The sequence below is a fragment of the Diplotaxodon limnothrissa genome, linkage group LG4 (genome assembly GCF_057381915.1).
Source record: "Diplotaxodon limnothrissa isolate DT_005_m linkage group LG4, D_limnothrissa_male_GT1.1, whole genome shotgun sequence".
Lineage (NCBI taxonomy): Eukaryota > Metazoa > Chordata > Actinopteri > Cichliformes > Cichlidae > Diplotaxodon > Diplotaxodon limnothrissa.
The window spans coordinates 7,288,114-7,315,694 of record NC_140599.1 but is presented as its reverse complement, the minus strand read 5'-3'; the positions used below and the strand labels follow the sequence as shown (position 1 = coordinate 7,315,694).

General features: G+C 41.8%; 1 protein-coding gene across 1 annotated transcript; it reads right to left on the bottom strand.

Annotated features, from left to right (window-relative positions):
- Positions 1-1,097: 1,097 nt before the first annotated feature.
- LOC146633159 (ATP synthase F(0) complex subunit C3, mitochondrial-like) lies at positions 1,098-8,306 on the bottom strand. Its single transcript, XM_085352038.1, has 5 exons — positions 8,226-8,306; positions 6,916-6,963; positions 6,366-6,446; positions 5,933-6,111; positions 1,098-2,287 (listed from the first exon to the last, which is right to left on the bottom strand). The coding sequence occupies exons 2-5, from the start codon at positions 6,952-6,954 to the stop codon at positions 2,173-2,175; spliced, it is 414 nt and encodes a 137-aa protein (XP_085208164.1). The 5' UTR covers positions 6,955-6,963; positions 8,226-8,306; the 3' UTR covers positions 1,098-2,172.
- Between the last annotated feature and the right edge of the window lie 19,275 nt (positions 8,307-27,581).

Here is a 27,581-nt window from a genome sequence, read left to right as displayed (position 1 = left end):
AAAAAGGTTACCACCATTGCCTAAGGAAGTACCGGCCACCCCATCCCGACCTTGCAAGAACCTCTCAGTGTCTGACAAGGCAAAAAACATCAAGGACCCAACTCATCCAGGCTACTCCGTCGGAGCTCTTGCCCTCTGGCAGGAGCAAAACAGGAGGCAGGGACTAACAACTTTCTCCTCTAGGGCAGTAATGGCACTAAGTGCTCAATCGAACTATAACGTTGCTGCTCTGAGACTAGCTTTAGGCAAATATGCAATAGCAGTGTAATTGCTCTGTTATTTTGATGGAAGGAGTTATTATTGCAGGAGACTCAATATGATCCAATTCCATTGTTGTGCAAACAACAACAAAGATTCAGTGGTTGTGTATCCAATGCTTTGCTCTTGGTGATGTAAGGCTTGGGTGCAGCTGCCATTTCATGAAGCTCCCCATGCACGGTTCTTGATCCATCTGAAGGCCAAATTAAGTTTGGAGATCTGCAGCTATTGATTCTACAGAAAGTTGGTGACCTCTGCACACTAGATGCCTAAGCTTCCACTGACTCTGCCACAAAGTGGTAGGCCACACAAAAACAGCAGAGTTCCTGTTGTTCTCAATGGCTTCCACTTTGTTACAATGCAACCAGCGGTTAACTCCAGAATAATTAGTAACAAAGAAATATCACACCTAATTGTGGCACCAGAGGTGTCCTATCACGGTACCATGGTGGAATCAACTCTACTTGTGGTAGCAACCCATTCTTTGACAAATGTTTGTAGCAGCCCGCATGCTTGACTTTATACGCCCGAGTTCAATGATTTGGATCGGTGAGTGAATATTTTTGACAATATAGTGCGAGTACGATTGACATACAAGTCCACAAATAGTCGATGGAAATGGCAAGTGTTGCTGTTCATTCCCTTGAGGTAAAGGACTGCCTTGCCAGTTATTTCTGTCCACAGGGCAGGTTATTGCTAGTACATTCATTTAATAGTTGAACGACTCATAATTTTTTGGGTTGGCTCACTTCTTTTAAACACCATGAGCTAATGAAATAAAGCTGCCATAGACAAGTAAAATAATCACCTTTTATTTTACTATGTGATTGAGGACATAAAATTCTGAGATTATGCATTTTATTTTAATTTTACTCATTTAGTAACTATTTACTCAACTTTCCAGGTTGGCATAATTTTATCTGATAGGGTCACTCACATTTGGTAGTCAGACTTTAAGGACTGAGATGGATGAAATGTAATGACACTGTTGTATAACAAACTCCTTTTGAATCACTGATGCAAATAGCTACAGTGGTTCAAATCACGATAGAGCTGACTGTGCTTAAAGTTCAAGAAAACTTGCATTAAATCTTAAAATTTGATACATTTAAGGGTTGCTGAGGGAATCTTACCATGAGGGGTTTATAATTAAGAAGTTGATCATACAAAGTTGGTTCCAACTTAAACCATGTGCCTTCTTTCATACCATAATGAAGAGATGTTGAGAAGGGAAAGGCACTGGAAATTGGCAGATGTAAACCAGAACCTCCACTCAGTAAGGTCAGAGGATGTGACATGATTTGACAACTGTTTAAGCATCCATGTCATTTTCAATCTAGCGTTGCTCTAATGGGCTGCATCATGGCTGTATGGACTCCTGTTAAGTCAGTGATTTCCATTTTTATTTTATATGTTGTTTCATTTTAAAACATATTTGACCTTTTCTTCCCTATATGGTCATAATGTGTCAAGAGCCTAATAAAGTTGTATGAAATTAAACACTTTGACCCATGTACTGCAGACAGCTCTTTGAAAGTTGTGTGCTGCTGATGAAAGACATGAAATGCAAACAAATCCTGCATGACAGAGCATCATTCATCCTATAAAGAGCTGACACTTAGCAATATTAGATTAAACCCATTTATTTTTGAAGGACAGTGTCCCCCCCCCACCAAATGAAGCCTTATATCAAAAACAAATAACTGTAGGAACATAAAAATGTTAGACTTTAGGCTCAACCTCAGTTGTAAATATTTTCCTTTAATATTTTCTGTTGATTGGAATGGCCTGGGAGCTTGTTCAGAGTTCTGGTTCTGAGAAAGCCCTCTTCCCTTTGGAAGGAAGGTAGTGACAAAGCAAGGAAGTGGAGAACAAGGGGTTGAAGTGAAGGAGGTATTGGGTGCATTTCCAGGTTTACATGGCAAACAGAATTAGGAATGCCACCATCAGACAGAAGAGGCCCATAGCCTCAGATAGAGCAAAGCCTAGGATGGCGTAGGAGAAGAGCTGCTGCTTCAGGGAAGGGTTCCTGTGAAGGAGAGCAGACAGGTACAAGGATACATTCAGATTCTGTTCCATTACAACTAAATACATGTAGGTCATCTTGCAGGGTCACTTTTACACCCCCTCGAACAACAGACCTGTAGTACCAATTTTAGCACAAAGTTTCACCATCTACAACAAGAAATGTACCAGTTACACTCTTTGCAACATTTCTGACAGATTTTGGTCTAAGAGCTTATAGTTATTTATGGAATTTTCAGGGGTTTTACTGTTAGTAATAAAATGGACCATTAATTTCACATTGACACATCTCAAAGTCTAGTTGGGGATCGTGTTAGTATGCCACTTTTAGCTTTTCTTCCTGCATTTAATGTTAACGACTGCAGTAATGTAGTTAATCCTGGTGGAAATGTATACACAGCCTTACCTACAAGACAAAAACTCCCTGATTCTGTCACCAGCAGAGTGATAATGCACCAACTAACATTTTAGTACAAAGTGCTTCAAGAACCCACTTTCCACATAAGCCCACAGATTTATGGGGGTTTTTTTGTTTTTTCTTCCATCATGCAACTATTTATACTACAACCTGATTTTCAGTTTGTTCTGAGATCAAGCAGCTCTCAGGCACATTTTCTTGGATGGGATTTCAAAAGTTCAATTTCCAGACTGATTTAACCCTCATAATGTCCTCCCGATTTCCATACACCTGTGGTCCTCAGGGGTCAAAAATGTCCCCACTTCATTTGAGTGTTTTTTTTAAAAGTATAAATTGTCAATCAATTCAGTGTTACACCATAGTTTTACTTAAGACCAACACATTAACACAAAATTTACCCTACATTATACATTTTAGGGCCACCAGACCTTGTTTACATAAAGGTCTGGTGCCCACCAGAAAACACAATGTTTTCGAGTGGAAATAAACAAAATAAAATATTTAATTGTTTAGATAATTTTGACTAACTACAGAGTGCTGTATGTTGAACTTTAGTGAGAAAGTTTTTTTGAACCATTTAAATTTTTTTTTTTTTTTTTTTTTAAATGGCAGCACATAATCACACCTGTGGTCCTCAGGGGTCAAAAATGTCCCCATCTGGTTTGATTGATACTTAATTAATATGAAGTGGATTTTTCCCCCACTTAATTAAAAATGGTAAATGGTAAAATGGTAAATGGCCTGTATTTATATAGCGCTTTACTAGTCCCTAAGGACCCCAAAGCGCTTTACATATCCAGTCATTCACCCATTCACGCACACATTCACACACTGGTGATGGCAAGCTACATTGTAGCCACAGCCACCCTGGGGCACACTGACAGAGGCGAGGCTGCCGGACACTGGCGCCACCGGGCCCTCTGACCACCACCAGTAGGCAACGGGTGAAGTGTCTTGCCCAAGGACACAACGACCGAGACTGTCCAAGCCGGGGCTCAAACCGGCAACCTTCCGATTACAAGGCGAACTCCCAACTCTTGAGCCACGATCGCCCCACTTAATTCAAACATTTTGATACAATTTCTTTTATTCCATTTCAAATTTAAGTCTGATAAAAACATCATAAAAATGAATTTTCTTTGTTTTCGGGTAAAAAATAAATTAAATCATCAGTTATTGTGATTATTGTTTCACAACCAGAGTCTGTTGCTTTAACAGATTATCACAGACGAGTTTATGTCAAAGTTAATTTAGAAAGCTGTTTTTAAACTACTTCAAGTTTTTTACTGGCAGCAAATAATCACATCTTTTGTCCTCTGGGCTCAAAAATGACCCCGTTTGCTTTGACCGTTTATAAAGCAACAAGTATAAAATATCATCCATCTCTGTGTTTCAAGGTTTTATTCAACTTTATTCCAACTCATTACCTGACAGTTTTCTATATTTTGGCATGGTAGGACACCACGGCATGGGTCTGAGTGAAGGCAAACTTTCATGAGGACAAAGGCGTGTCCATATTTGACACAAGTGCAGGAGGAAACTCATGTTTATTCCTCTGCACTGGTCCCATCATGGACAGCATTCTTTTCTGCAGTTGCAGGCCTGCAATGTTAGGGACAACTCATGTGTCCTGGCTACAGGACAGACTGTTTGCCATTGTGCACTAGCATGTTCCATGTACAGCTGGACCTGGCATCATATACTGCCCATGGTTTTATCTCATAGTTCCCTGGTTTACTTGGGATGTTCTGTTGGAATGGACAGAGTCCTCTGAAGGGGACTTGGTGCTCATACAGTCACATCAGTACCAGGATCTCACATCACAGCAGGAGAAACACCCACTTGTTGCATACACCTCAAATGGGAGCACGTTTGTGTCATGAACGATCATCTATTGTGTCTTTATCAAGAAATATAACCTTTTTGTGCTTCTATGATTAATATTGTGTTAGTATGAAAACTTCTCTACCAGACTCAGGATGTCATAAACTGGCCGTAGCGACTCTACTGGATGCACGGCCGTAAGAATCAACATACCCACATATGCCTACAGCTGCATTTGATCCATTTTTCCTTCCTCTCTCATTGTCCCTCCTTTGTCATTGAGTTGGCTATAGAGCAGGTCCTCTGCTAATTCTGCTAAGCCCAGTCACTTTCTTTCCAAGCTCCTCAGACTACCATGTCCTGGATGCCTGAGAACCTACTTGAACATAGTTCAGATTCTTCATCCACTTCTGCAGGTGGGTGATGTGCTTTTTCAGAGAAAGGGTAGCATGTGCTCTAAAAATGGACAATATTTTCTTTATTTTCTAACCCTGGATCTTCCTGAACAGTGATTCTCCCTCATTATACTAGAGGACAATATATGCTTTTGTCTTACTGGTCATTGCTTTGATGAGCATACTCTTATTTTACCATGTTGTGCAAAGTATGCAAATCTTCAGTGCAATGGAGGCTTGTGAGCATACTTTGTGTATGTATTATTGTAAGGTCTACCTTACAATACGAAGCACCTTGATGCGACTGTTATGATTTGGCGCAGTATAAATAAAATTTCATTGAATATAGAGCATCTGCCTCCTCATTGTGCTGCCTGTTGTTGTGACCAGTGCTTGACCCCACACATCAGTAATCCAAGATCAAAGAGGTTTGAAAGCAGTATGGTGTGAAAATACAGCTCCTTGCAACACTTTGTACTTCTGATCATTTTGTCCACGAGGACCACAGGTGTTATAAAATCCAATAAAAACCCCATAAATAAATCAAACTACTTAAAATTTATTCCAATCATGCATAGCATGAATATCTTCTATTTTCAGACCATTTGATTAATAAAAACACATTTTTGATAGCAAAAGATTTCTTTAGAGGACAAAAATGACCCAAGGACAACAAGGGTTTTAAAGAGAATTTAGCAAGCCAGCATATTCTGTCCATTATTAGTTTTATTCAATGGCTTGAAGCAATCAGCCATTAATAGTATGTGTTGCTGCTCATTTTAGTGAGAGAAATGAAGCATTCATATGTTGCTATAGATGTAAAGACAGAGCGTTAGTCAGATGCTTAAAATGACTCTTCCAATGTCTGTCGATGCAAATAAGGAACTGATGACAGCTTGACCAGCTTTCAAGTCTTCAAATTAGTGAAGTTTTAAAACAGACACTACTGGTAGTCTCCCCTCCCCCCCAAAACAACTATGCAACCCTTCAAGCTGATGCATAAAAACATTACCTGGCATAGCCAATGATAAGGCTGCCAAACACTGTTCCGATTCCAGCTCCAGAACCAGCCACACCAACTGTGGCAGCACCAGCACCAATGAACTTGGCAGCAGTGTCAATATCACAGGAAATGGTGCTGGTCCGGAAGGAGCGGGTCAGGACTGCAGATTGGCTGACTGGCAACAGGGCCTGGGTGAAGACAAAAGAAAATGCATGTTTATGAGTATTACATTAACAATTTGAAACATTTGCAGCCTTTAACTAACAAACTGATTGCATCTAAACAAGATAAACAAGATCCTTGAAATTACTTTTGGAAACCACCACTCAGTGTAAAACTATTAAATTAGTTTTGAGTCATGTCACTCATCCCATAAGCACATCACAGTACTGATTTTACATGTTGCAAGTGAACAGTGCAGTGATTCAGTTAAAGTATTGACCTGTTGCTCCACTGTGCCTTCAGGTCTGTTGAAGAGAGAAACTGTGACTGGCCGTGTCAGGACTCTGGAACCCCCACGCAGCTGTAAGCAGACCAAAACATTACAAGTAAACAATCTGAGCAACCAAGAGAAGAACCAAGCACCGGGTTAAGTGATAATGAATATATTTGTGTTTAATTTAAAGCTCTTCACAGCATTTTCGAAACAGCACAAGTGTTATATTTTGGCGTGAACATCAACACGCAACAGCATGACTGGACTATGAAGCAAATCGCCCAACCCAGTTGGCACAGTGAGTTTTGCACTGTACATCAAGATGCCGTTAAAGGTTTTTAGCTGGCAATGCCACTGTTCAAGCTGCATGATTTGATCATATTATGTTAACACTACTTTCACATCCCTGTGGTAAAATATTCCAAGTAACTGATAAGTCTTTGCATGAAAATAAAACCAATTGAAACTTGAACGGTTTATGTTTCACCCCAAACAATTAAAACATGAATTAATGAAGAACATGATGATTTAACTATCACGTTATCAGGTAACATACCACAGCAGGAGAAGTGACAAACTTGGTGCAGAGATACATGGCTGGAATCTAGAGAGAAAATTTTTAAAGTTAGTGTTCCGACACATTCATTTCTAGATAGTGAGAAGGATTCAGTCCAAGGTGACACAGTATCTTCAGTTAGAGAAGGCAGAAGTGACCTTCAAAAACTTGGCAGGTATGCATTTAGGCAAGCCACAATTAATTTGGATATACAACAGTCATGGTGATGTGGGAAAGTGGATAAACATTTTTTGGGGAAAGATGGGATTTAACAATGTTCATATTTGTTTCAAAGAATAAAAACCCCAAGAACTGACAAGGTATAGATCCCAGTTCTGCACCCTTTTACTTGCACATCTTGAAAGACATACTGTGGATAGTTTCCATGTGCAAAATTGATCTTGTAAGTTGTTTTTTTAAATTTAATAAAGGAAGAGCCATTTCAAATACAGGACGGGTATGATAGCAAAAACTGATGGGCTTGCTGTTGCCTGATGCACCTCATCTAATCCAATTTGAATGCTTACTATCAGGGTCAACTCTAAACAAACTAATAGATGTCCACTTACGTTGCACAACGAATGGCTTTGAGACAATTCAGGACATTTCTACTTACTGTGAACAGAGCCGTAATTTTTTATTTTTAAAGGCCAGTTTACTGAGGAAAAAAACCAACAACTTAGTTTCAATCCTTTAAGTCCCCTGCTTAGACAGGGGTCTCAGGGGGGTTGAATTATTGTCCTAGAGCAGCACCGGAGCTAAGCTACTTAGCACACAGCCCTGAAGGTCAAAAGTGGACAGCAAGCAGGCACATAAGGCCAAGACGACAAGCACGGCGCACGACACTAAACCATTTCAAGCCAGGCTAAGATGCAGTGACAAAAGGTTATGTGACACCACTCGTGTCCACAGCGGCGTCCTTGCATGCGCGTACTGATTCAAAGCTCGGCAGGCCCAGACTGTCAGACACTTTACGTTTAGCTTCCTGTCATGGTAGCTTGTCCGCGATAAACCCGGCATAGGACCCGTTGCTTGAGTGGCGAAGCAACAACCACAGCAAAATTGACTCTTCATCTTAATACTAGCCTAAGTTCACGTATATGAATGCAGCTAAAAATACAATTCTGTCATTCATCAGAACCACATCATTCAATAAACGTCCTAGCATGCTAGCAATCCAATGCTACCACTAACAATTAGACATACGAACATAAGATATACTACGCCATTTAAATGCCAGAAAACAAAAATAATAAAACGCCTTAACTGAGTAGAGACGAAGTGTATGAAGTAATACAGGCAAATATTACCGGTTAGATACGGATTTCAGGGACTCCTGAATTAGTTGGTCTTGTGCACAGCTGCAGTCAAAAAAGGCAGGACGCGTTAAACCGTCACCTTGTCATTTATAAGCTTAGCGTCTACGTCCTAAACGCTCATTGGTCAGAAACATCCACTCTTCATTCATAACTGACCCAGCTTGTCAGGCTAGCTAGCCTATCAGATAGAGCTTTGTTGAACCACTAATGCTGTGACTGGCCGTTACTTTTAAGAAGGTGGGACCAAAGGAAACTTTATTATTTTACTGGACAATATTGCCGGGAATGTCGAATCTACGTGGAGCGATGTTTTAAAGCACATTCAATCCTATAAATATATATTATTTTTTGGAAAGTCCAGATCGCTTGAGTAAGTCAGGGTGCGTTCTATTCGTCCATTTTGCTTAGGAAACTTCTTTGACACGTGACCCGGAAGTATCTCTGTAGAGGCCATGATGCGTTCCGGATGAAGTCGGAATTCGTAATTTCCGAGTTCCCAGTCGGAAATGTGAGATGTTTCAATTCTCAAAAGCTAAGGAAATTAGGTTCACTGTTCCTTTATTACCTCACTGATTAAAGGATAGAAATAATAATAATTCACAATTCATCATAATTCATTTCGACCATTCATGAAAACATTTCAAATTCAAATTTTATTTGTCACGTACACAGTCATACACAGTACGATATGTAGTGAAATGCTTGGACAACTGCTCGTGACCTAAAGAAAACAAAAAGGAAAAGGCTATGAATAAGATAGGAAATAAATATGAAAAATTAAAAAGGGTAAATTTAACTAGGAAGGAATAAAATATAAATTAAGGTTAAAAATGAAATAACTGTACAACACAAATTAGAATGAAGGGTAAATTTAACTGGGAAAGAATAAGATAAAATATATAAATTAAAGTTGAAAATAAAATAACTGTACAGCACAAATTAGAATGAAGGGTAAATTTAACTGGGAAATAATAAGATAAAATATATAAATTAAAGTTGAAAATAAAATAACTGTACAACAAAATACACAATATAGAACTATATAAGAATGTATGAAGAAATATAAATAAATATATACACAATAACAGCAGCTGTACAAGTATTAACTGGAAATGGAGAATGTAGTGACCAGTGTTGTGCAATCCACATTATGTCTTGTGCAGTGTAAATATGCTTAAAGTGATTTAAGTGATGAAGTGAAAACAATGTCCAGAATGTCCAGTGTGTGTGTAAGAACTATATGTGTGGGTCAGTACTGTGTGGTGGTGTGATTGAGAGACCGTATCGCCTGCGGGAAGAAGCTCCTCCTCAGTCTCTCTGTGTTGGTCTTCAGGGAGCGGAATCGCTTTCCTGACCTCAACAGAGAGAACAGTCCGTTGTTGGGATGGCTGAGGTCCTTCACGATCTTCCTGGCCTTGGTCCAGCACCGCCTGCTGTAGATTGAGTGCAGGTCAGGGAGCTCGGAGCGGATGGTGCGCTCAGCTGACCGCACAACCCTCTGTAGAGCTCGTCTGTCCTGCATGGTGCTGTTCCCGAACCAGGTTAAGATGTTTCCCGCCAGGATGCTCTCTATGGTGCACGAGTAAAAGTTCCTGAGCACCTTGGAGGGCAGTTGGAAGTCTCTCAAGCGTCTGAGGTGGTAGAGACGCTGACGGGCCTTTTTCACCACAGTGTTGATGTGACAGGACCATGACAGGTCCTGCGTGATGTGAACTCCGAGGTATTTGAAGCTCTCCACTCTCTCCACTGGGCACTCGTTGATGACGGGGGTCTGGTAGTTCCTCTCCTGCTTAGTGCTGAAGTCCACTATCAGCTCCTTTGTCTTACTGACGTTTAGAAGGAGGTTGTTCCTCTGGCACCAGTTCTCCAGATTCCTAATCTCCTTCAGGTAGGCCGTCTCGTTGTTATCAGAGATCAGGCCCACCACGACGGTGTTGTCAGCAAACTTGATGATGGTGGTGGAGCTGGTAGTGGCCACACAGTCATATGTGTACAAAGAGTACAGCAGGGGGCTCAGAACACACCCCTGGGGGGCTCCAGTGCTGAGAGTGGTGGAGGCTGAGACATGTCCGCCCATCCTTACTGCCTGTGGTCTGCCAGTTAGGAAGTTGGAGATCCACTGACACATAGATGAGCTGAGTCCCAGATGCTCCAGCTTGGTGGTGAGTGTGGAGGGAATTATGGTGTTAAATGCAGAGCTGTAGTCTATGAAGAGCATTTTAACATAATTCCCCCTTCTAGTGTCCTTCATTTGCCCTAATAAACAGTTTATAACAATGACACAATTTAAGCATTAGTAAGTAAAGTTTATGCATTGCTCCTCCTTAGTATGCAATATATATACAGGGCCTCAGGGAGGGGGTAAGGCAAGTACTACTTGTTCGATGGGTATTTTGTGTGACAACATCTATGCTGAGGGTTATTTTACCTTGTAAAACATTTATAAAATTATGACATGAAATAAAATTAAATACTCAAGACTTCAACAAGTCTCAGCTATCTTTAAAACAGCAAAATTACATAGACAAAGATCAAAGAGCAACAGAACATACCAATATTTTCTGCCAGATGCAACTATTACACCATCTGAGGTTTGCAGAATACTGAAATGTATGTAAGATCTGATCTGAACCAGACTTTGTAAGAGGGCTTTAGGAGAGAAAGATACACTGAGCAGTTCAAATTCAAATTCAAATTCAAATTCGGGGCTATTCGGGGCCTGAACCAGGTGTAGGACTGGACTCTCCCAAACAGGTCACTATAAGACTGGACTCTCACACACGTCACCACACGCACCACCACACATTTCCTATAATCCTATAATTCCTATAATTTATAATCCTTATCTTTATAATCTCTTCTGCTATTTGCACATTCTTTACTGTAAATTCCTAAGTTAATTTGTAAATTTTTGTAGTAAACTGTAAATTGTAAATATTGTAAAACTTTTCTTCTGTCATTTAATGGTCGGGCATTGTACAGCTACAAGCATTTCACCCCCATGTCATACTGTGTATGGTTGTGTGTGTGTGACAAATAAAATTTGAATTTGAATTTGAGTTTGAATTTGAACTGAGAGAGTGCATGTGAATAATCTCGCAGATCTTCCCCATCTAGTTGGCGGCGTGCATAGAACGCATGCAAGAGCTGTGGTGTGGTGCGCTTCTCTCTAAATGCCTCCCTCAAATATGAAAATAGATCACTCGGTTGCTTCACCTGGTCTGCCATACGTAACTTAACTTCCTCTAGGGCAGACCCTTTCATTCATCAACAGTGTAAGAATCTTTTGCTGGTTCCCCACTAAAAGGTACAATCACCTTTTCTCTTGGAATGTAGACAACAGATCTGGTTGGAACATTACCCATATTAGCAATACTAGACATAACAGCATCACGTTTCCTACTCAGATCGTTAATCTGTGTTTGCAGCTGCACCAACGGTTACCTGCACTGTCAAACAAAGAGGCAGCTTGACTGTCTTCAAAAGCTGTTTGCCCAACAAGGGGATATTGAATTCTATAAGCTAAAGCCATAAATATGTGTGTCTGAGTCTTCCATCAAAAGTTACAGCTATCTTTATGAAGCTGTACATAAACGCTTTATTTCGCCAAGGCACTGCGTTTCTTACTGTTACATGCATTCGAATGGAGTGCTCGCCCGAAACAAAGTATAGGTTTTCGTTTTGTGAATAATTTGAAAATCTTAGCTCAAACAGCTGCAAAAATTGTTTGGTCAACACGGGGATATTGAATTCTATAAGAGAAAGACATGTGTGTCTGAGTCCTCTATCATAAGTTACAGCTATCTTTATGAAGTTGTACAAAAACGCTTTATTTCGTCTTTCATCTTCACCACACCAGGGCATGTGCTGCTGGCTGATACCATCCACATTACACCAGGGCCTTTGCTACTCGTTGATACCATCCACATTTCACCAGGGCTTGTGTTGCTGGCTGATGCCATCCACAATACAACAGGGCCAGACTGAGGACATTCACATTACACCAGGGCCTGTGGTGCTCGCCAATACCATCCACATTTCACCAGGGCCACTGTTGTTGGCTGAGGCCATACACATTACACCAGGGCCTGTGCTGCTGACCGATATCATGCACATTTCACCAGGGCCAGTGGTGTTGGCTAAGGCAGTTTACATTACACCAGGGTGTGCGGTGCTGACCAATACCATCCATATTTCACCAGGGACAGTGTTGTTAGATGAGGCCATCCACATTACAACAGGCCCTGCCAATTACTGGCTGAGGCCCTGTAGCTGTCAATGAAACAGGCCTTTCAGAATAAACTGCTCATTGGTTTCCATTTCATAAATCACGTTTTAAAGTTTAACTGCTTACAACATCTGTCAAGAACAAAAACAAACCCTTCGTATGTGCGTGCCATATTAAATTTTATTTTTTAAAGAAAACATTTTCTTAAATCCAGATATATACAAATACTCTCAAGTACAATCAAAGTCAAATAAAATAAGAAAAATACGAAATCTAAACTAAGGTTTAAAAATGAATGTTTCCTGTCTCATTGGAAGGCTTTGAGTTTTTCTACATGTGTTTCTGTGTGTTTAAGTGAGTTTGTGTCTGTAAGCCTTTAAAGGAGAATGTGGAGGCTGCAGTGAAGAGAAGGGAGCATATCAGCATTCTGGAGTTTGCCCTGTGCAAAGTTTCTGTGCTGCTGAAAACAAGATGTTATGAATGGTGTAGACTTTAATTAATATTAATAATAAACCACTCAGGTCAGCGGCTCAGTGTTTTACCAGTCCTGTACACTTTTATTGGCTTGTGAAAAAAGCTTTATTTTTATATTTTAAACATTAATTCTATTTAATTGAGACAGCAATTTAAATCATTTCACTTGAAAAAGGTTTGAAAACCTTGAAGTAAATAAGGTCTAGTACACCTCGTGCCCCCCTTTAGACTCAGCCCTGTTTGCTTCAGCTTTTAGAAACCCTTATAATTGAAACATGGTATCAAACTAAGTTAACAGTTCACCAGAGTATTTTAATACAACTTCACGTTGTTTGTTGATCAGGTGCTTTGATGAAGGACTCCTGCTCACTTTTTCCCAGTAAAGGTTTTAATGGTGATCACAGGGACAGCGCTGCTGTTTCGCTCAGCTTGACATCAGCATCTCGGTCCACCCTCTTTTCTCTTCGCGGTGTGTAAACAGACTCCGGCTCCACGTTAAACTGTTTCAGTACTGCACTGCAGGTCCGGTCAGGTGCTGAATCTACATCCACACTGTTTACAGTCCCAGCGACAGATAGCGAGAGGTGAAGCATGTAGAGGCAGGTGTCCCGTACTGGGCTCTGGCTCAGTCTGTCTTCCTAAGCCAGGGGATCGGCAACCTTTAAGCCCCAAAGAGCCATTTGGACCCAGTTTCCACGAAAAACAAACAAACAACTTATGAAATCCCTGAAGTGCTACAGAGAAAATAAAATGTTATTTATGTAATAAACACATTTGGAACAATGTTCAGAACAAAGTGTCTGCAGCTGCATTTTAAACCTTACTTTACACATGTTTAGTTCAGTGTTAAAGTCATTTTAGCCTCATGTTTACATCTCTAAGATCCAACTGTGACAATTTTCTATCAGTCAGCTTATAAGACAAATCACTCATGATTAATGTGTAACAGAAAATGAGACGAGATGATGATAAATGTGTGATGTAATCACTGTCTCCGCTCTTATATGTTGACAAATGAATAAGTATAAAAACAGCAAACTATCATAAATTTGGGATTTCAGTGTTTGTAAAAATGTAAACTTCCATCCATCCATCCATTTTCATCCGCTTTGTCCGGGGCCGGGTCGCGGGGGCAGCAGCCTAAGCAAAGAGGCCCAGACCTCCCTCTCCCCAGCCACCTCCTCCAGCTTATCCGGGGGAATACCAAGGCGTTCCCAGGCCAGCCGAGAGATATAATCTCTCCAGCGTGTCCTGGGTCTGCCCCGGGGCCTCCTCCCGGTGGGACATGCCTGGAACACCTCACCCAGGAGGCGCCCAGGGGGCATCCTTGTCAGATGCCCGAACCACCTCAGCTGGCTCCTTTCGATGTGGAGCAGCAGCTGCTCTACTCTGAGCCCCTCCCGGATGGCCGAACTTCTCACCCTATCTCTAAGGGAGAGGCCAGCCACCCTTCGGAGGAAGCTCGTGGCCATAGGTGAGGGTAGGGACGTAGATCGACCGGTAAATTGAGAGCTTCGCTTTTACACTCAGCTCCCTCTTCCCCACGACGGACCGGTGCAGCGTCCGCATTACTGCAGCTGCAGCCCCAATCCGTCTGTCGATCTCCGGCTCCCTTCTCCCATCACTCGCGAACAAGACCCCGAGATACTTGAACTCCTCCACTTGGGGCAGGAACTCATCCCCGACCCGGAGTGGGCACTCCACCCTTTTCCGGCTGAGAACCATGGCCTCAGATTTGGAGGTGCTGTAAACTTGTACAAGTTAATTCGCTGCTCTACGCACTCTGACAGTGACTTGATGAAACAGGAAATGAACTGGAGGGCCAGTCAGCTGATTCAGGTGCAGCTCTCAGATTTCAGGGTGTTGTCTAAACCAGCTTCCTTCCCCCCGGGACGCTTCCTCGAGCTGGCTGCACATATTTAACACAAATACACACCACGAGTTGATCTTTGACTTCAACATGAGTCTGCCCATACGGAAAAGAAATAGTAAAAACTTATATGTGATTACTCATGAAAGTGGCCACTTTCATGAGTAAATCATATAAGGCTTACATGATTTACTCATGAAAGTGGCCACTTTCGCATTACTTTCATACATTGTTTTAGTAAGTATCCAAAACATACAAGTTTCATTATATAATTTTTCAAGGGATCTTATATCTGTTTTCACACTTATATGCTTTTCATACAAGTTTCACACAAGACAGATACAAACTTTATAGGATTTATATATATCTTTTCCATATGGGTGAGTAAGCTCAGACTGGAGGACTGTGGGAAAGGCACTGCAATGTATTTCAGGGTTGGAGCAAACATTTAGTGGCACTTCCCCTCAGACTGGCCAATTGTGACACTTGTTCTGCATTAATCAGTGTCCAAGTATCACAGCTGCTGTGAACATTGCATCCATGATCCTTCAGTTTTGCAGAGTGACAATTATTTTATTAATATTAGTACTCAGTATGAATGGGTTCACCTAACACCTGCGCAATTAATAAATACATCTTGGTAATCAGGGTGGCCACCTTAATAAGGTAGTGTTAAAAAAAATTGTCACTTTTGGATCTAGAAAAGACAACATGATGGCCGAGACTCACCTGAGCCACTCTGACTCAGGTGAGTCTGGGTTTATGCTCGAGGAAGAGCTGCGCATTAAAACAAACAAATATAAATAAGCGGCATTGTTGGACTGTAAACTTTTATCAGCTTTTTAAGCTTCGTGACTGTAAAAAGGTGCTGTTGTTATTACATGACTCTATACAGAAATAATGGTACTAAAATGAGACAAAAATATCAAAGTGCCAGCATGTGAAACATGGCCAGTATAACCACAGAACAAAAACAGAAGAATAAATATGCAGAAACACTGACAATAATTTGAAGGAACCAAAATAAGAATTTCTTTGCTTTGTGTGATGCAGAGAAAAGAAACCATAAGGTCACAGAAGAAGACCAAAGTAATGTCTACAATGCAGCAATAATCACCAGAACTGTTATTAAATCGTGTTAATTCTGTGTAATTCTAACAATGCAGAACAGGTTGTTTTGGCTTTAATAGCAAGAAAAGCAGGTGTATGTGCATTATTTCCCTTTGTATTCTGATTGGCTGGTTTTAATTAGTTGCTTTGAATTCTCTGACAGGAAGAGCTCTATTTGGATGAGTACGAGGCAGAGCCTGTGGCACATGTGTTTCTATTGTAAATGAGACAGCAGGTCTCAGTGGGACTGCCTGTATAAATAAAGGTTAAATAAATAAACATGAGGTAAAGAGCTCACAGAGAAGAGACCTGAATGTTCACGATGGCTCTACCTCTCAATTTAATGAGTGTAAATGTAGAGAGTTGAAAATAGCTTTCTAGTAAAATCTAGTATCAGAATTAAACTGGGGAAAACAGCCCAGTTGTTGTTGTGTTTTGTTGTGATTGTATCTTTGTACCTGTCATTTAAGATGCTATCCTACATCCAGCCGCTAGAGGGCGCATTACGCGCAGTGGTATCGAGTAGCGTTTTGGGGCACAGAGGAAGAATAAACCTTCCTGTTGTGAAACTGGCATCAGCTCAACGTGTGTCCCTTTTTCTATTCTTTATCACAGGTTAGTAAATGCATTTAAATGAATGTATACTGCAGACCTTACAAACGGACGATGTTGTTTATGTGGGTAATGAGCGCAACTCGCTAAAGAAATAGATTCATTCTGAGTTGTGTCTGAATTGTGGGTTAAGGCTGCAGGCTAAATGATGCTAATGCTAGCGGACTTGGCTAATGTGGAATACGGAGTGTGTGTGGGGAAGCTAATCTGACCTGTGAGAGATTTCTGGACTGAACTCTTGATGTATTATGCACTCTGATAAATGGGCTTCATACTACGTTTTATTCTTCTGGTTGATCTTGTGGTTATAAGAACAAGTTTGTGGTTTAATACAAAGACATTTATAAAGTGTTATAAGGAAACTGTTTGATCAATGCTGACTGCACAGTAGTAGTGAACGCTGTTAAAGGAGCATTGCACTCTATATAGTTGTAGGTTGTATCAGAACAGTGAATATGTCTGTTTTATGTCAAAGACATTATTTCCTTGTAAAGAGTAAAATAGCTATATTTAAAAAAACAGAAGTTACATTGTCAGTACAGTGGAAATACATTTCACATAAATAATTTAGTGCTGAACAAGAATTAAAATGAGTTAATTTTACGATGTTTGTAAATGTAGTTAAAAATGAAGTACAGAGTACACTATTGTGTTTTGTTTATCTTTGTAAAACAAATGTGTTTATTGTGATACATTGTGGATCTGATATTATCAATGGATTTAAGCAACATTTTGTTTATGTTTTGTCAAAGTTGTATTGAGGGATTTATACAGTCTCTAGCTCATGGAACTGTGGCCATGTATGGTAAACTGGACTGAAACATAAGGCCATTTCTTTGCAGTTAGTATGGTGATACCTGAAGCTGTTCTAAGCTGTTGTGAAGAAAAAACCTTCCTGTTGTGAAACTGGCATCAGCTCAACGTGTGTCCCTTTTTCTATTCTTTATCACAGCGCCACACGTTGTTGAACAGGAAACCAGTTGCCCCTCTGGTCATCACCTTAGGGAGGCAACAATTCTGGGGGCTCGTCCGGGATTAGCGCCATGGTGGTCAGGTGCTAATCAGCCAAGAATTGCGGGATCCATATCCCTCTGATGCACAGCATTAGTAACGATTGACATCAGGTATCCAGACATGGCCACTCTGCACGACCTACAGTGGGAGATCCAGAACCAGCTCCATCAGCTGACCAGAGCCGCTAACAGGGACCTGCTACATAAACTTGCAGTATTGTGTCAAGAAGAAGAGGTGGAAGATGTTCCCGGTGAGGATGCAACTGAGGTGGAGCTCTTTGACTTTATTGTTGACTTTCTGAGAAGTAAACGACTGAAGAGCCTCGAAGATCAGGGCATGTCTCGTCTGCTTGCATTTCGTGACCTCATTGATGACCTGCAAGCACCTCAGGTAACTGTTGAACTTGGTCAAGCATCTGATGAAGGGGATGCTGTTTCTGTATCAGAGACTGAACCAGCAGTAGTAGCATCAGTAATGAAAAAGAGTATCCCAACAGCAGTGATTGCTGATCCTGTAACTGGTTTAGTAAAACTGACAGATGTGGCTGCATTGTTACCACATAGAGAATTTAAGATACATGGTGGTCAAATCTCAGACTCAGCTTCTGATTTGAGTTTTAACTGTCTATGTAAACAAATTGATGAAGGTCTGGCTGAGGGGTTCTCAGAAGCTGAGGTCTTAAGAACGGTGCTCAAGATAATTAAGCCTGGTACCTTTAAAGACATGCTCATGACCAAAGACACCCTGACCCTTGCTGAGTTAAAAAGGTTCCTTAAAGCACACCTTAGGGATAAGAGCAGTACTGAATTGTTCCAGGAACTAAGTAACGCAAAGCAACATGACAAAGAAAGCCCACAACAGTTTATGTATAGACTAATGGGGGTCAAGCAGCGTATAATGTTTGCTTCTAAACAAGGTACAGACTTCCAATATGATAGCAAACTGGTGCAGGGAGTGTTTCTTCATTCGCTTTACCAGGGGATGAATGAAAAATGCTCATACATCAGACGAGATCTTCAACCACATATTTCAGACATGAATGTGACTGATGACTTTATACTCGACGTGATCACAAGATCACTGAGGGAGGACACTGAGAGGAAAACCAGGTTGGGACAGGTATGCAAACAAAAAGCAATCAGTATCAATACAGCCCAGCTGGACAGTGACAAACAGAATGCCATTCAAGTGCAGGCAGAGGTGCAGGCCAATCGCAGTGCTATACAGGAGTTAACAGCCCAAGTGTCATCTTTGGCCAAAAGTTTGGAGAAAGCCATCACACCGGTAGTGAATGTGGCAACAGAAAACACCTACAACCCTTTGCCACACATAAAACAGTCAACCAAGCCTGAAGTTAAAGGGAAATGTCACCAATGTGTATCCCAAGGAAATGACACCTGCTCACACTGCTTCCGATGTGGAAAAGAGGGACACAGAGCTATTGGCTGCTTACAAAAGGGAACTCTGTCGGGAAACCGGGTGAGGTCGCTGGGGAGGGACCACCAGTGACCTTGGAGAATGCAGAGTCCCCAGTCCCAGAGAAGCTGCACCCCAAAGATAAAATTCCATCTTCAACCAAGACCCCCAAATCATGTCAAGTGTCCAAAAGGGAGCGTGTTGCCCAGCTGATTGGGGGCAGGTGTATGGTAACTTGTTATCTAGATGGGGTCAAACTTCAAATGTTGTTGGATAGTGGGGCCCAAGTAAGCATTGTGGAGAAGTCTTGGGTGCAAAGGGCCTTGCCAAATGTGACAATTAGGCCACTGGAAAGCCTACTCTCAAATCACCCACTCAAAGTCACTGCAGCTAATGGGACAGATGTGCCGTTTGAAGGGTGGATAGAAGTTTTTCTTGAGATCACAAGTAGCAGACATGGCTCAGTTGCTATTCATGTTCCCATGCTAGTAAGTCGAGGAGGGTTGAGCAGCCCGCTACTAGGCTTTAATGTGATACAAGAGATGATTGCAGGGAATGGTGATCAAAGAGATGACGGCAACTTAGTGAGTCTCCTTTCAGAAGCGCTGAGAATTCAGAAGAGTAATGCTGAAAGTCTTGTTTCGGTGGTTCACACAAAGCAACCCCTGGAAGAGTCAGAATGTCCAGTATTAAGAGTTGGAAAGAAGGGACTCACGATCCCCCGCAGTCAGATCTGTCAGGTGAAATGCCGCATGAGAGCTTTTCCTGGAGGAGGAGTCATGTTGTTTGAGCCAAATGTAGACAGTCACTTGCCAGATGGGTTGGAGTTATTTCCTGCGCTCGTTGAAGTGCCGGCTGGCGCCTCAAAAATAGTGAGAATACCAATCCAGAATTCAACAAGGCATGATGTTTTTTTACCTCCAAAAGCAGTCTTAGGATTCATTGAAGAAATTATTGAAAGCACACCTGTAAACATCCATCCAACTATGCAGGGGCCTGGAGAACCACACAATGACACCCTTCTGTGCGCTACCCAAACAAGTCCGACCAGTGAAGAACAAAGTAATGGGAAGGAAAATCGCCAGGCTGGCAGTGTGGAGGAAAGATGGCATCCAAATGTGGATTTAGATCACCTGCCGGAGCCTGACCAGAGCAGGGTACGGCAAATGCTTTATGAGGAATCAGACGTGTTTGCTCATGATGAAGGAGACATTGGGTGTGTCCCTGGCTTACAGCTCAAAATCAATACGACTGATGACACTCCAGTTCAAAAAAGCTACAATTCCATTCCACGGCCACTGTTTAAGGAGGTGAAGGAGTATATCCAAAATCTCCTAAACAGGGGGTGGATTAGGAAGTCTGTTTCTGCCCATTCCTCACCTGTAGTGTGTGTGCGAAAAAAAGACAACAGTCTTCGCCTGTGTGTTGACTTCCGTGAGCTTAACCGCAAAACCGTCCCAGATCGCCATCCACTCCCACGGATCCAGGATTTGTTGGACAGCCTAGGAGGCAATTCATGGTTCTCCATCTTGGACCAAGGGAGTGCGTACCATCAAGGGTTTGTGAGTGAGGAGTCAAGACATCTAACTGCCTTTAGCACACCCTGGGGACTCTACGAATGGGTACGAATACCCTTTGGACTGACGAATGCACCAGCTGCCTTTCAGAGGTGCATGGAGGGAGTGTTAGAGGGCATCAGAGATGAGTGTTGCGTGCCGTATTTGGATGATGTCCTTTGCTATTCCAAAACGTTTGACGAACATGTAGACCATCTAAGACAAGTGTTTCACCGGATGCGACAACACGGCATTAAGCTTCGCCCAGCCAAATGTGAGCTCTTTAAGAGACAAATTCGGTACATCGGGCGAGTGGTGTCAGGAGAAGGGATTCAGATCGATCCAAAGGATTTGGAAGCAGTTCTAGCCCTGAAAGACAAGAAGCCTCGCACAGTTGGAGAGGTCCGGACGTTGCTTGGATTTCTCAGTTACTACCGGTCCTTTATCCAAGACTTTTCACGACTGGCGAGGCCCTTGTTTGAAATTCTCCAAAACCCAGCTGAGACAGGTCATGCCATCAAGCCTCAGACTGTTAAGGGAAAAAGTCTAGCGACCAAAGGGAACAAGGGGCAACTTCCCTCTCGCTCACCTGTCACTTGGACTACTGAACATCAGAACGTGGTGTCCAGGTTGGTGGACATGTTGACAAACCCCCCCATCCTGGCCTTCCCAGATTTTGATCTTCCATTTGTGTTACACACGGACGCTTCAAACGAAGGTTTGGGAGCTGTATTATACCAACGCCAACACAACAAACTGCGTGTCATTGGATACGGCTCCAGGACCTTAACACCTGCAGAGAGGAACTATCATCTGCACTCGGGCAAACTTGAGTTCCTGGCACTTAAATGGGCTATTTGCGACAAGTTCCGGGATTACCTGTATTATGCACCAACTTTCACGGTCTATACCGATAATAACCCCTTGACCTACATCCTGAGTTCAGCAAGACTAAATGCTGTGGGTCACAGATGGGTTGGGGAGTTGGCGGATTTCCATTTTGACATTAAGTATAGACCAGGAAAGAGGAACGCTGATGCCGATATGTTGTCCAGGTATCCCGTGAACCTGCAGCAGCAGATGAGTGACCATACAGAGACGGTGTCACCGGAGGTGGTCTCTGCGGTGTGGCAGGGGACAAAAATGGTACAAAACGATGATGTTCCCTGGGTGGCTGCATTGCAACTAAATGGTGATGATGGAAATGCTGTACCACACAATAGCGTTTCAGGCATCATTCCCAGAGATATTAGAGCTGCACAACAAGCAGATCCAGCTATTAAAGAAGTTATTTCTTTGAAACTGAGAGCTTGGACTCCAAATGAAAAAGATAAAAAAACAATGTCTAAACAGACAAGGAGACTGCTCTATGAGTGGAACAAGTTAGAAGTAGAAAATGGACTACTCTACCGAAAAACAAACCAAAACCGACAACTGGTCCTCCCTGAACAGCTCAAATCAGTGGTACTGAAAAGCTTACATGACGACATGGGGCATGTAGGTTCTGAAAAGGTGATCCATCTGGCCCGAGAACGGTTCTATTGGCCGTACATGCAGCAAGATGTGGAAGAATACGTGACAAAAAAATGCCCGTGTATTAAACAGAAGCACCCCAATATCCAACAGAGAGCTCCAATGGGATCCCTCACCACCAGTGCACCTTTTGAGTTGGTCTCTATTGACTATTTGCACTTGGAGCCAAGCAAAGGAGGATATGAGTATATCCTTGTCCTCGTTGATCACTTCACGCGCTTTGCGCAGGCATACCCAACGAGAAACAAATCAGGAAAGACAGCTGCTGAAAAGATATTTCAGGACTTTATTCCTCGCTTTGGGTATCCAGAGAAGTTGCATCACGACCAAGGACGTGAGTTTGAAAACAGCCTGTTCCAAAGACTGCAACAACTATCAGGAATTGCACACTCACGCACCACTCCTTATCATCCTCAGTGCAATCCAGTGGAGCGATTAAATCGCACACTTCTCCAAATGCTGCGCACCCTACAAGAAGAGAAAAAGAGTGAATGGAAAGATCATCTGCCTCAGATCGTGCATGCCTACAATTGCACAAGACATGACGCAACAGGGTACTCTCCATTTTTTCTCTTGTATGGCAGGGCTCCACGGCTACCAGTTGACCTACTTTTTCACCAAGGGAAAGACACTGAGGCACAAAACCACCAAACGTTTGTCCAAAAGTGGGCTGAGAGGATGCGAGTCGCTTACCAAATAGCTGCAAATAACAGCCGACAGTCCTCAGCCAAAAGCAAAAAGCAGTACGACAGACATGTAAGAGGTATTACTCTCCAGCCAGGTGACAGAGTACTGGTGAAAAATTTGTCAGAGAGAGGAGGGCCAGGAAAACTGCGCGCCTATTGGGAGAAGGTAGTACATCGCGTGGTGGAGAGATTGGGAGATGGACCAGTCTATAAGGTACAGCCAGAGAGAGGTAGTAAAGCCATGCGAGTTCTTCATAGAAACCTCCTACTACCAGTAAACGACTTACCTTTCGAGGAAGAACTTCCTGTGGAAGAAAAGACAAAAGCAAAAAGGCAAAGACAACCTGAAAGAGATGTCAACGAAACGGCGACCAGTAGCTCGGATGAGGAAGATAGTTATACCTACCACCATGACCTCCGGAGGAAGATTCCATGCTACAGACTCGTGAACCCTCAACAACAAGGACCTGCTATTCAACAGGAGCACCCTCAGCAACAGGAAACTGTCATTCCAAAGCAGGATTCTCAAAGTCAGCCCAAGCTACGGGCAGCAGCAAGAGAGTTCTGTCCTCTTGACAGGCCAGAATATGGGGGAGAACAAGATGTTGTGGAGGCCGAGGAGTTAGCAGAAAAAGACATGGAGGAAATGGATGGTGAAAATAGAGAAAATGACTTTGTAAGGAGATCACAGAGGAGGGGGAGACCAGCAGAAAGACTCACGTACAATGCACTGGGTCAGCCATCATACTGTCACTGGAGGGCAGATATGAACACCCTTTCAGCTAGCCAACCCTGGATGTGGACACACAGCGTCCCATCATTCTTTCACCCCATCTATTCTCAGCCGTACTACCACAATGACTGCACACTCATACACTAATGGGTCCACACATGAAGAAACAAATGTCAGGAGACATTCTTTTAAGTGGGGGAGAGTGTAGAGAGTTGAAAATAGCTTTCTAGTAAAATCTAGTATCAGAATTAAACTGGGGAAAACAGCCCAGTTGTTGTTGTGTTTTGTTGTGATTGTATCTTTGTACCTGTCATTTAAGATGCTATCCTACATCCAGCCGCTAGAGGGCGCATTACGCGCAGTGGTATCGAGTAGCGTTTTGGGGCACAGAGGAAGAATAAACCTTCCTGTTGTGAAACTGGCATCAGCTCAACGTGTGTCCCTTTTTCTATTCTTTATCACAGGTTAGTAAATGCATTTAAATGAATGTATACTGCAGACCTTACAAACGGACGATGTTGTTTATGTGGGTAATGAGCGCAACTCGCTAAAGAAATAGATTCATTCTGAGTTGTGTCTGAATTGTGGGTTAAGGCTGCAGGCTAAATGATGCTAATGCTAGCGGACTTGGCTAATGTGGAATACGGAGTGTGTGTGGGGAAGCTAATCTGACCTGTGAGAGATTTCTGGACTGAACTCTTGATGTATTATGCACTCTGATAAATGGGCTTCATACTACGTTTTATTCTTCTGGTTGATCTTGTGGTTATAAGAACAAGTTTGTGGTTTAATACAAAGACATTTATAAAGTGTTATAAGGAAACTGTTTGATCAATGCTGACTGCACAGTAGTAGTGAACGCTGTTAAAGGAGCATTGCACTCTATATAGTTGTAGGTTGTATCAGAACAGTGAATATGTCTGTTTTATGTCAAAGACATTATTTCCTTGTAAAGAGTAAAATAGCTATATTTAAAAAAACAGAAGTTACATTGTCAGTACAGTGGAAATACATTTCACATAAATAATTTAGTGCTGAACAAGAATTAAAATGAGTTAATTTTACGATGTTTGTAAATGTAGTTAAAAATGAAGTACAGAGTACACTATTGTGTTTTGTTTATCTTTGTAAAACAAATGTGTTTATTGTGATACATTGTGGATCTGATATTATCAATGGATTTAAGCAACATTTTGTTTATGTTTTGTCAAAGTTGTATTGAGGGATTTATACAGTCTCTAGCTCATGGAACTGTGGCCATGTATGGTAAACTGGACTGAAACATAAGGCCATTTCTTTGCAGTTAGTATGGTGATACCTGAAGCTGTTCTAAGCTGTTGTGAAGAAAAAACCTTCCTGTTGTGAAACTGGCATCAGCTCAACGTGTGTCCCTTTTTCTATTCTTTATCACAGCGCCACACGTTGTTGAACAGGAAACCAGTTGCCCCTCTGGTCATCACCTTAGGGAGGCAACATAAAGTAATTAAGAACATTTGGTCCTGAATTTTCACAGCTGGCTGAAGGACATTCTGAGCTCCTCCTCCCTCATGCTACGATCCAATCGCTGTGTCTCACACTCTAGCAGGGACGTGCAGAGGGGAGGGGGGGGGGGGGGGGGGGGGGCTAGAGGGGCTTGAGCACCCGCCCCTTTCCTGATGAGTGCCCAAAGTGCCCTTTTGTTGAGGCAACTTTTAAATTTTTTTTATTTATTTATTTATTTTTTTTATGTGTGTGTGCGTGCGGAGTCCTGTCTGTGCCCCTCAACAATAATATTTAACTATTAATCATAGTTTTGCTAAATAAAAGGATCTGGCTTGCATCAGTCACATGATCACATTTAACCAATGATCGCCCTCGACGGCAGAACGCGCTGGTTACGAGCCGGGAACGAGCTCACAAAGAGCACGCGCATTTTTTGCGGTCCGGAGCTGTAGGAGAAACACAAGTTAACTCAGAGACACAGACTGATGCGACAAACCCAGTAAGTAGGTGTACAGCGTACACTGTAGTGTGTAGCACCCAGGAGTATTAGCTTATTACGTACACGTTGGTAAGCTGTCTTGTTGCAACTGACGAACTGAAACAAACGAGCGTGCTGTGTGTGCAACAGCGCGACAAACATTACCTGTCCTTTTATTAACTGCACAAGTAGTGCTGGTCATAGCTGCTGGCTACCTGGCTGTCATGGGTCTGTAGCTCTGTCACCGTTTTAGGGAACATATTTAGTTTTAAAGTAAGTTTCTGGGCATTTCCTGCCTTTCTGGAGGGATTATATTTCACTAAAAAACGATCTAATATGCATGTCCACATAATAATTATTATAATTATAATATATTAAAAAACACACGCTGTATTTTAAAGAACATACATTAAGAAGCAGATTATATTAGATTTATATTTTAAATAAGACAAAAGTTGGATTTTACAGCAGTAAAATGATTGTATCTCTACAGTTTAAAAATGTAATAAGCTTTGCCCTGCACAGAGTGCATAGTGAAACAAATGGAATCATCATAAATACATTATTTCATATTTATTACTTCCCCCTCCTCATTGCTTTATTATTGTAGCTCTAGTAATAAATAATAATGTAAGGATGCCCATAGTATATACAGTATTCTGAAGAAGGTCTAAAATGTCACTGTGTGTGCATGTGTGTGTTTTATTTAGCTGGATTTAAAAAAATATTACTCATGATATAACATTGTGCAGACATGGCTGGTAAGGACATGAGGAGGAAACAGTAGGAGCTGTATGAGGCTACTAAAGGCAGTGCTATAACATTTTTCTGTCATCATTTTATTATAGATTAAGTGCAAGAGTTGTTAGGTGTGGATAATTAGATTATAGTTTATTGCAATAGCAAGTTGTGCCTTGTTCTCAGATAGACAGCAAGTGGAGAGTGATATATGAAATGATGGGAAGGAAGGAAGAAGAGAAGCAAAGAGTGATTCACAGGCAGAGCCGAGTTTATGTCACAGTTTTTCGTTGCCTTATGGTTCCAAGCGCTGTCACCAATCTTTGCATTTTGTTATTATCTCATGACACTTGTTTAATCAGCTACCATCTCTCCTGTGGACTTTTTAATGTCTACAGTCTCAGATCAACACAGCCCTGCCCTTCCATATTAGATTCTTGATGAATGTGTGTTGTTGTTATTCAGCATGGTTCAATGTGCCCCTTTTTAACTTTGAGCACCCGCCCCTTTAAACCTCTCTGCACGTCCCTGCACTCTAGGATGGATGGGATTGGATGTTGTGTGATAGTTGCTAGTGAATCACTGAGGTCAAGTCTCAGAGAGAGCATTGACTAGCTGTTTCTGGAGGACTGCTGAATGATACAATCAGCAGACCTCAGTGCAAGAAAGAGTCTTTCCACCACTGAAGAAGGACAAAGGCCAACTTTGACATTAAAAGGTGTAAAAACAAGTACAAGATATTTACAATAAGCAGACGTCAGTGCAAGAAAGAGTCTTTCCAACACTGAAAAAGCACAGAGGCCAACTTTGACATTAAAAGGTGTAAAAACAAGTACAAGATATTTACAATAAGCAGACCTCAGTGCAAGAAAGTGTCTTTCTACCACTGAAAAAGCACAGATGCCAACTTTGACATTAAAAGGTGTAAAAACAAGTACAAGATATTTACAATAAGCAGACCTCAGTGCAAGAAAGAGTCTTTCCAACACTGAAAAAGCACAGAGGCCAACTTTGACATTAAAAGGTGTTCAAACAAGTACAAGATATTTACAATAAGCAGACCTCAGTGCAAGAAAGAGTCTTTCCACCACTGAAAAAGCACAGATGCCAACTTTGACATTAAAAGGTGTAAAAACAAGTACAAGATATTTACAATAAGCAGACCTCAGTGCAAGAAAGAGTCTTTCCACCACTGAAAAAGCACAGATGCCAACTTTGACATTAAAAGGTGTAAAAACAAGTACAAGATATTTACAATAAGCAGACCTCAGTGCAAGAAAGAGTCTTTCCACCACTGAAAAAGCACAGATGCCAACTTTGACATTAAAAGGTGTAAAAACAAGTACAAGATATTTACAATAAGCAGACCTCAGTGCAAGAAAGAGTCTTTCCACCACTGAAAAAGCACAGATGCCAA

Excerpts from the sequence above, each read along its gene's own strand:
- LOC146633159 (XM_085352038.1), bottom strand. The coding sequence starts at position 6,954 with ATGTATCTCTGCACCAAGTTTGTCACTTCTCCTGCTGTG. Across the intron at positions 6,447-6,915 it reads TTGTCACTTCTCCTGCTGTG|CTGCGTGGGGGTTCCAGAGT; the intron begins GTATGTTACCTG and ends GTCTGCTTACAG. Across the intron at positions 2,288-5,932 it reads CTTATCATTGGCTATGCCAG|GAACCCTTCCCTGAAGCAGC; the intron begins GTAATGTTTTTA and ends TCTCCTTCACAG.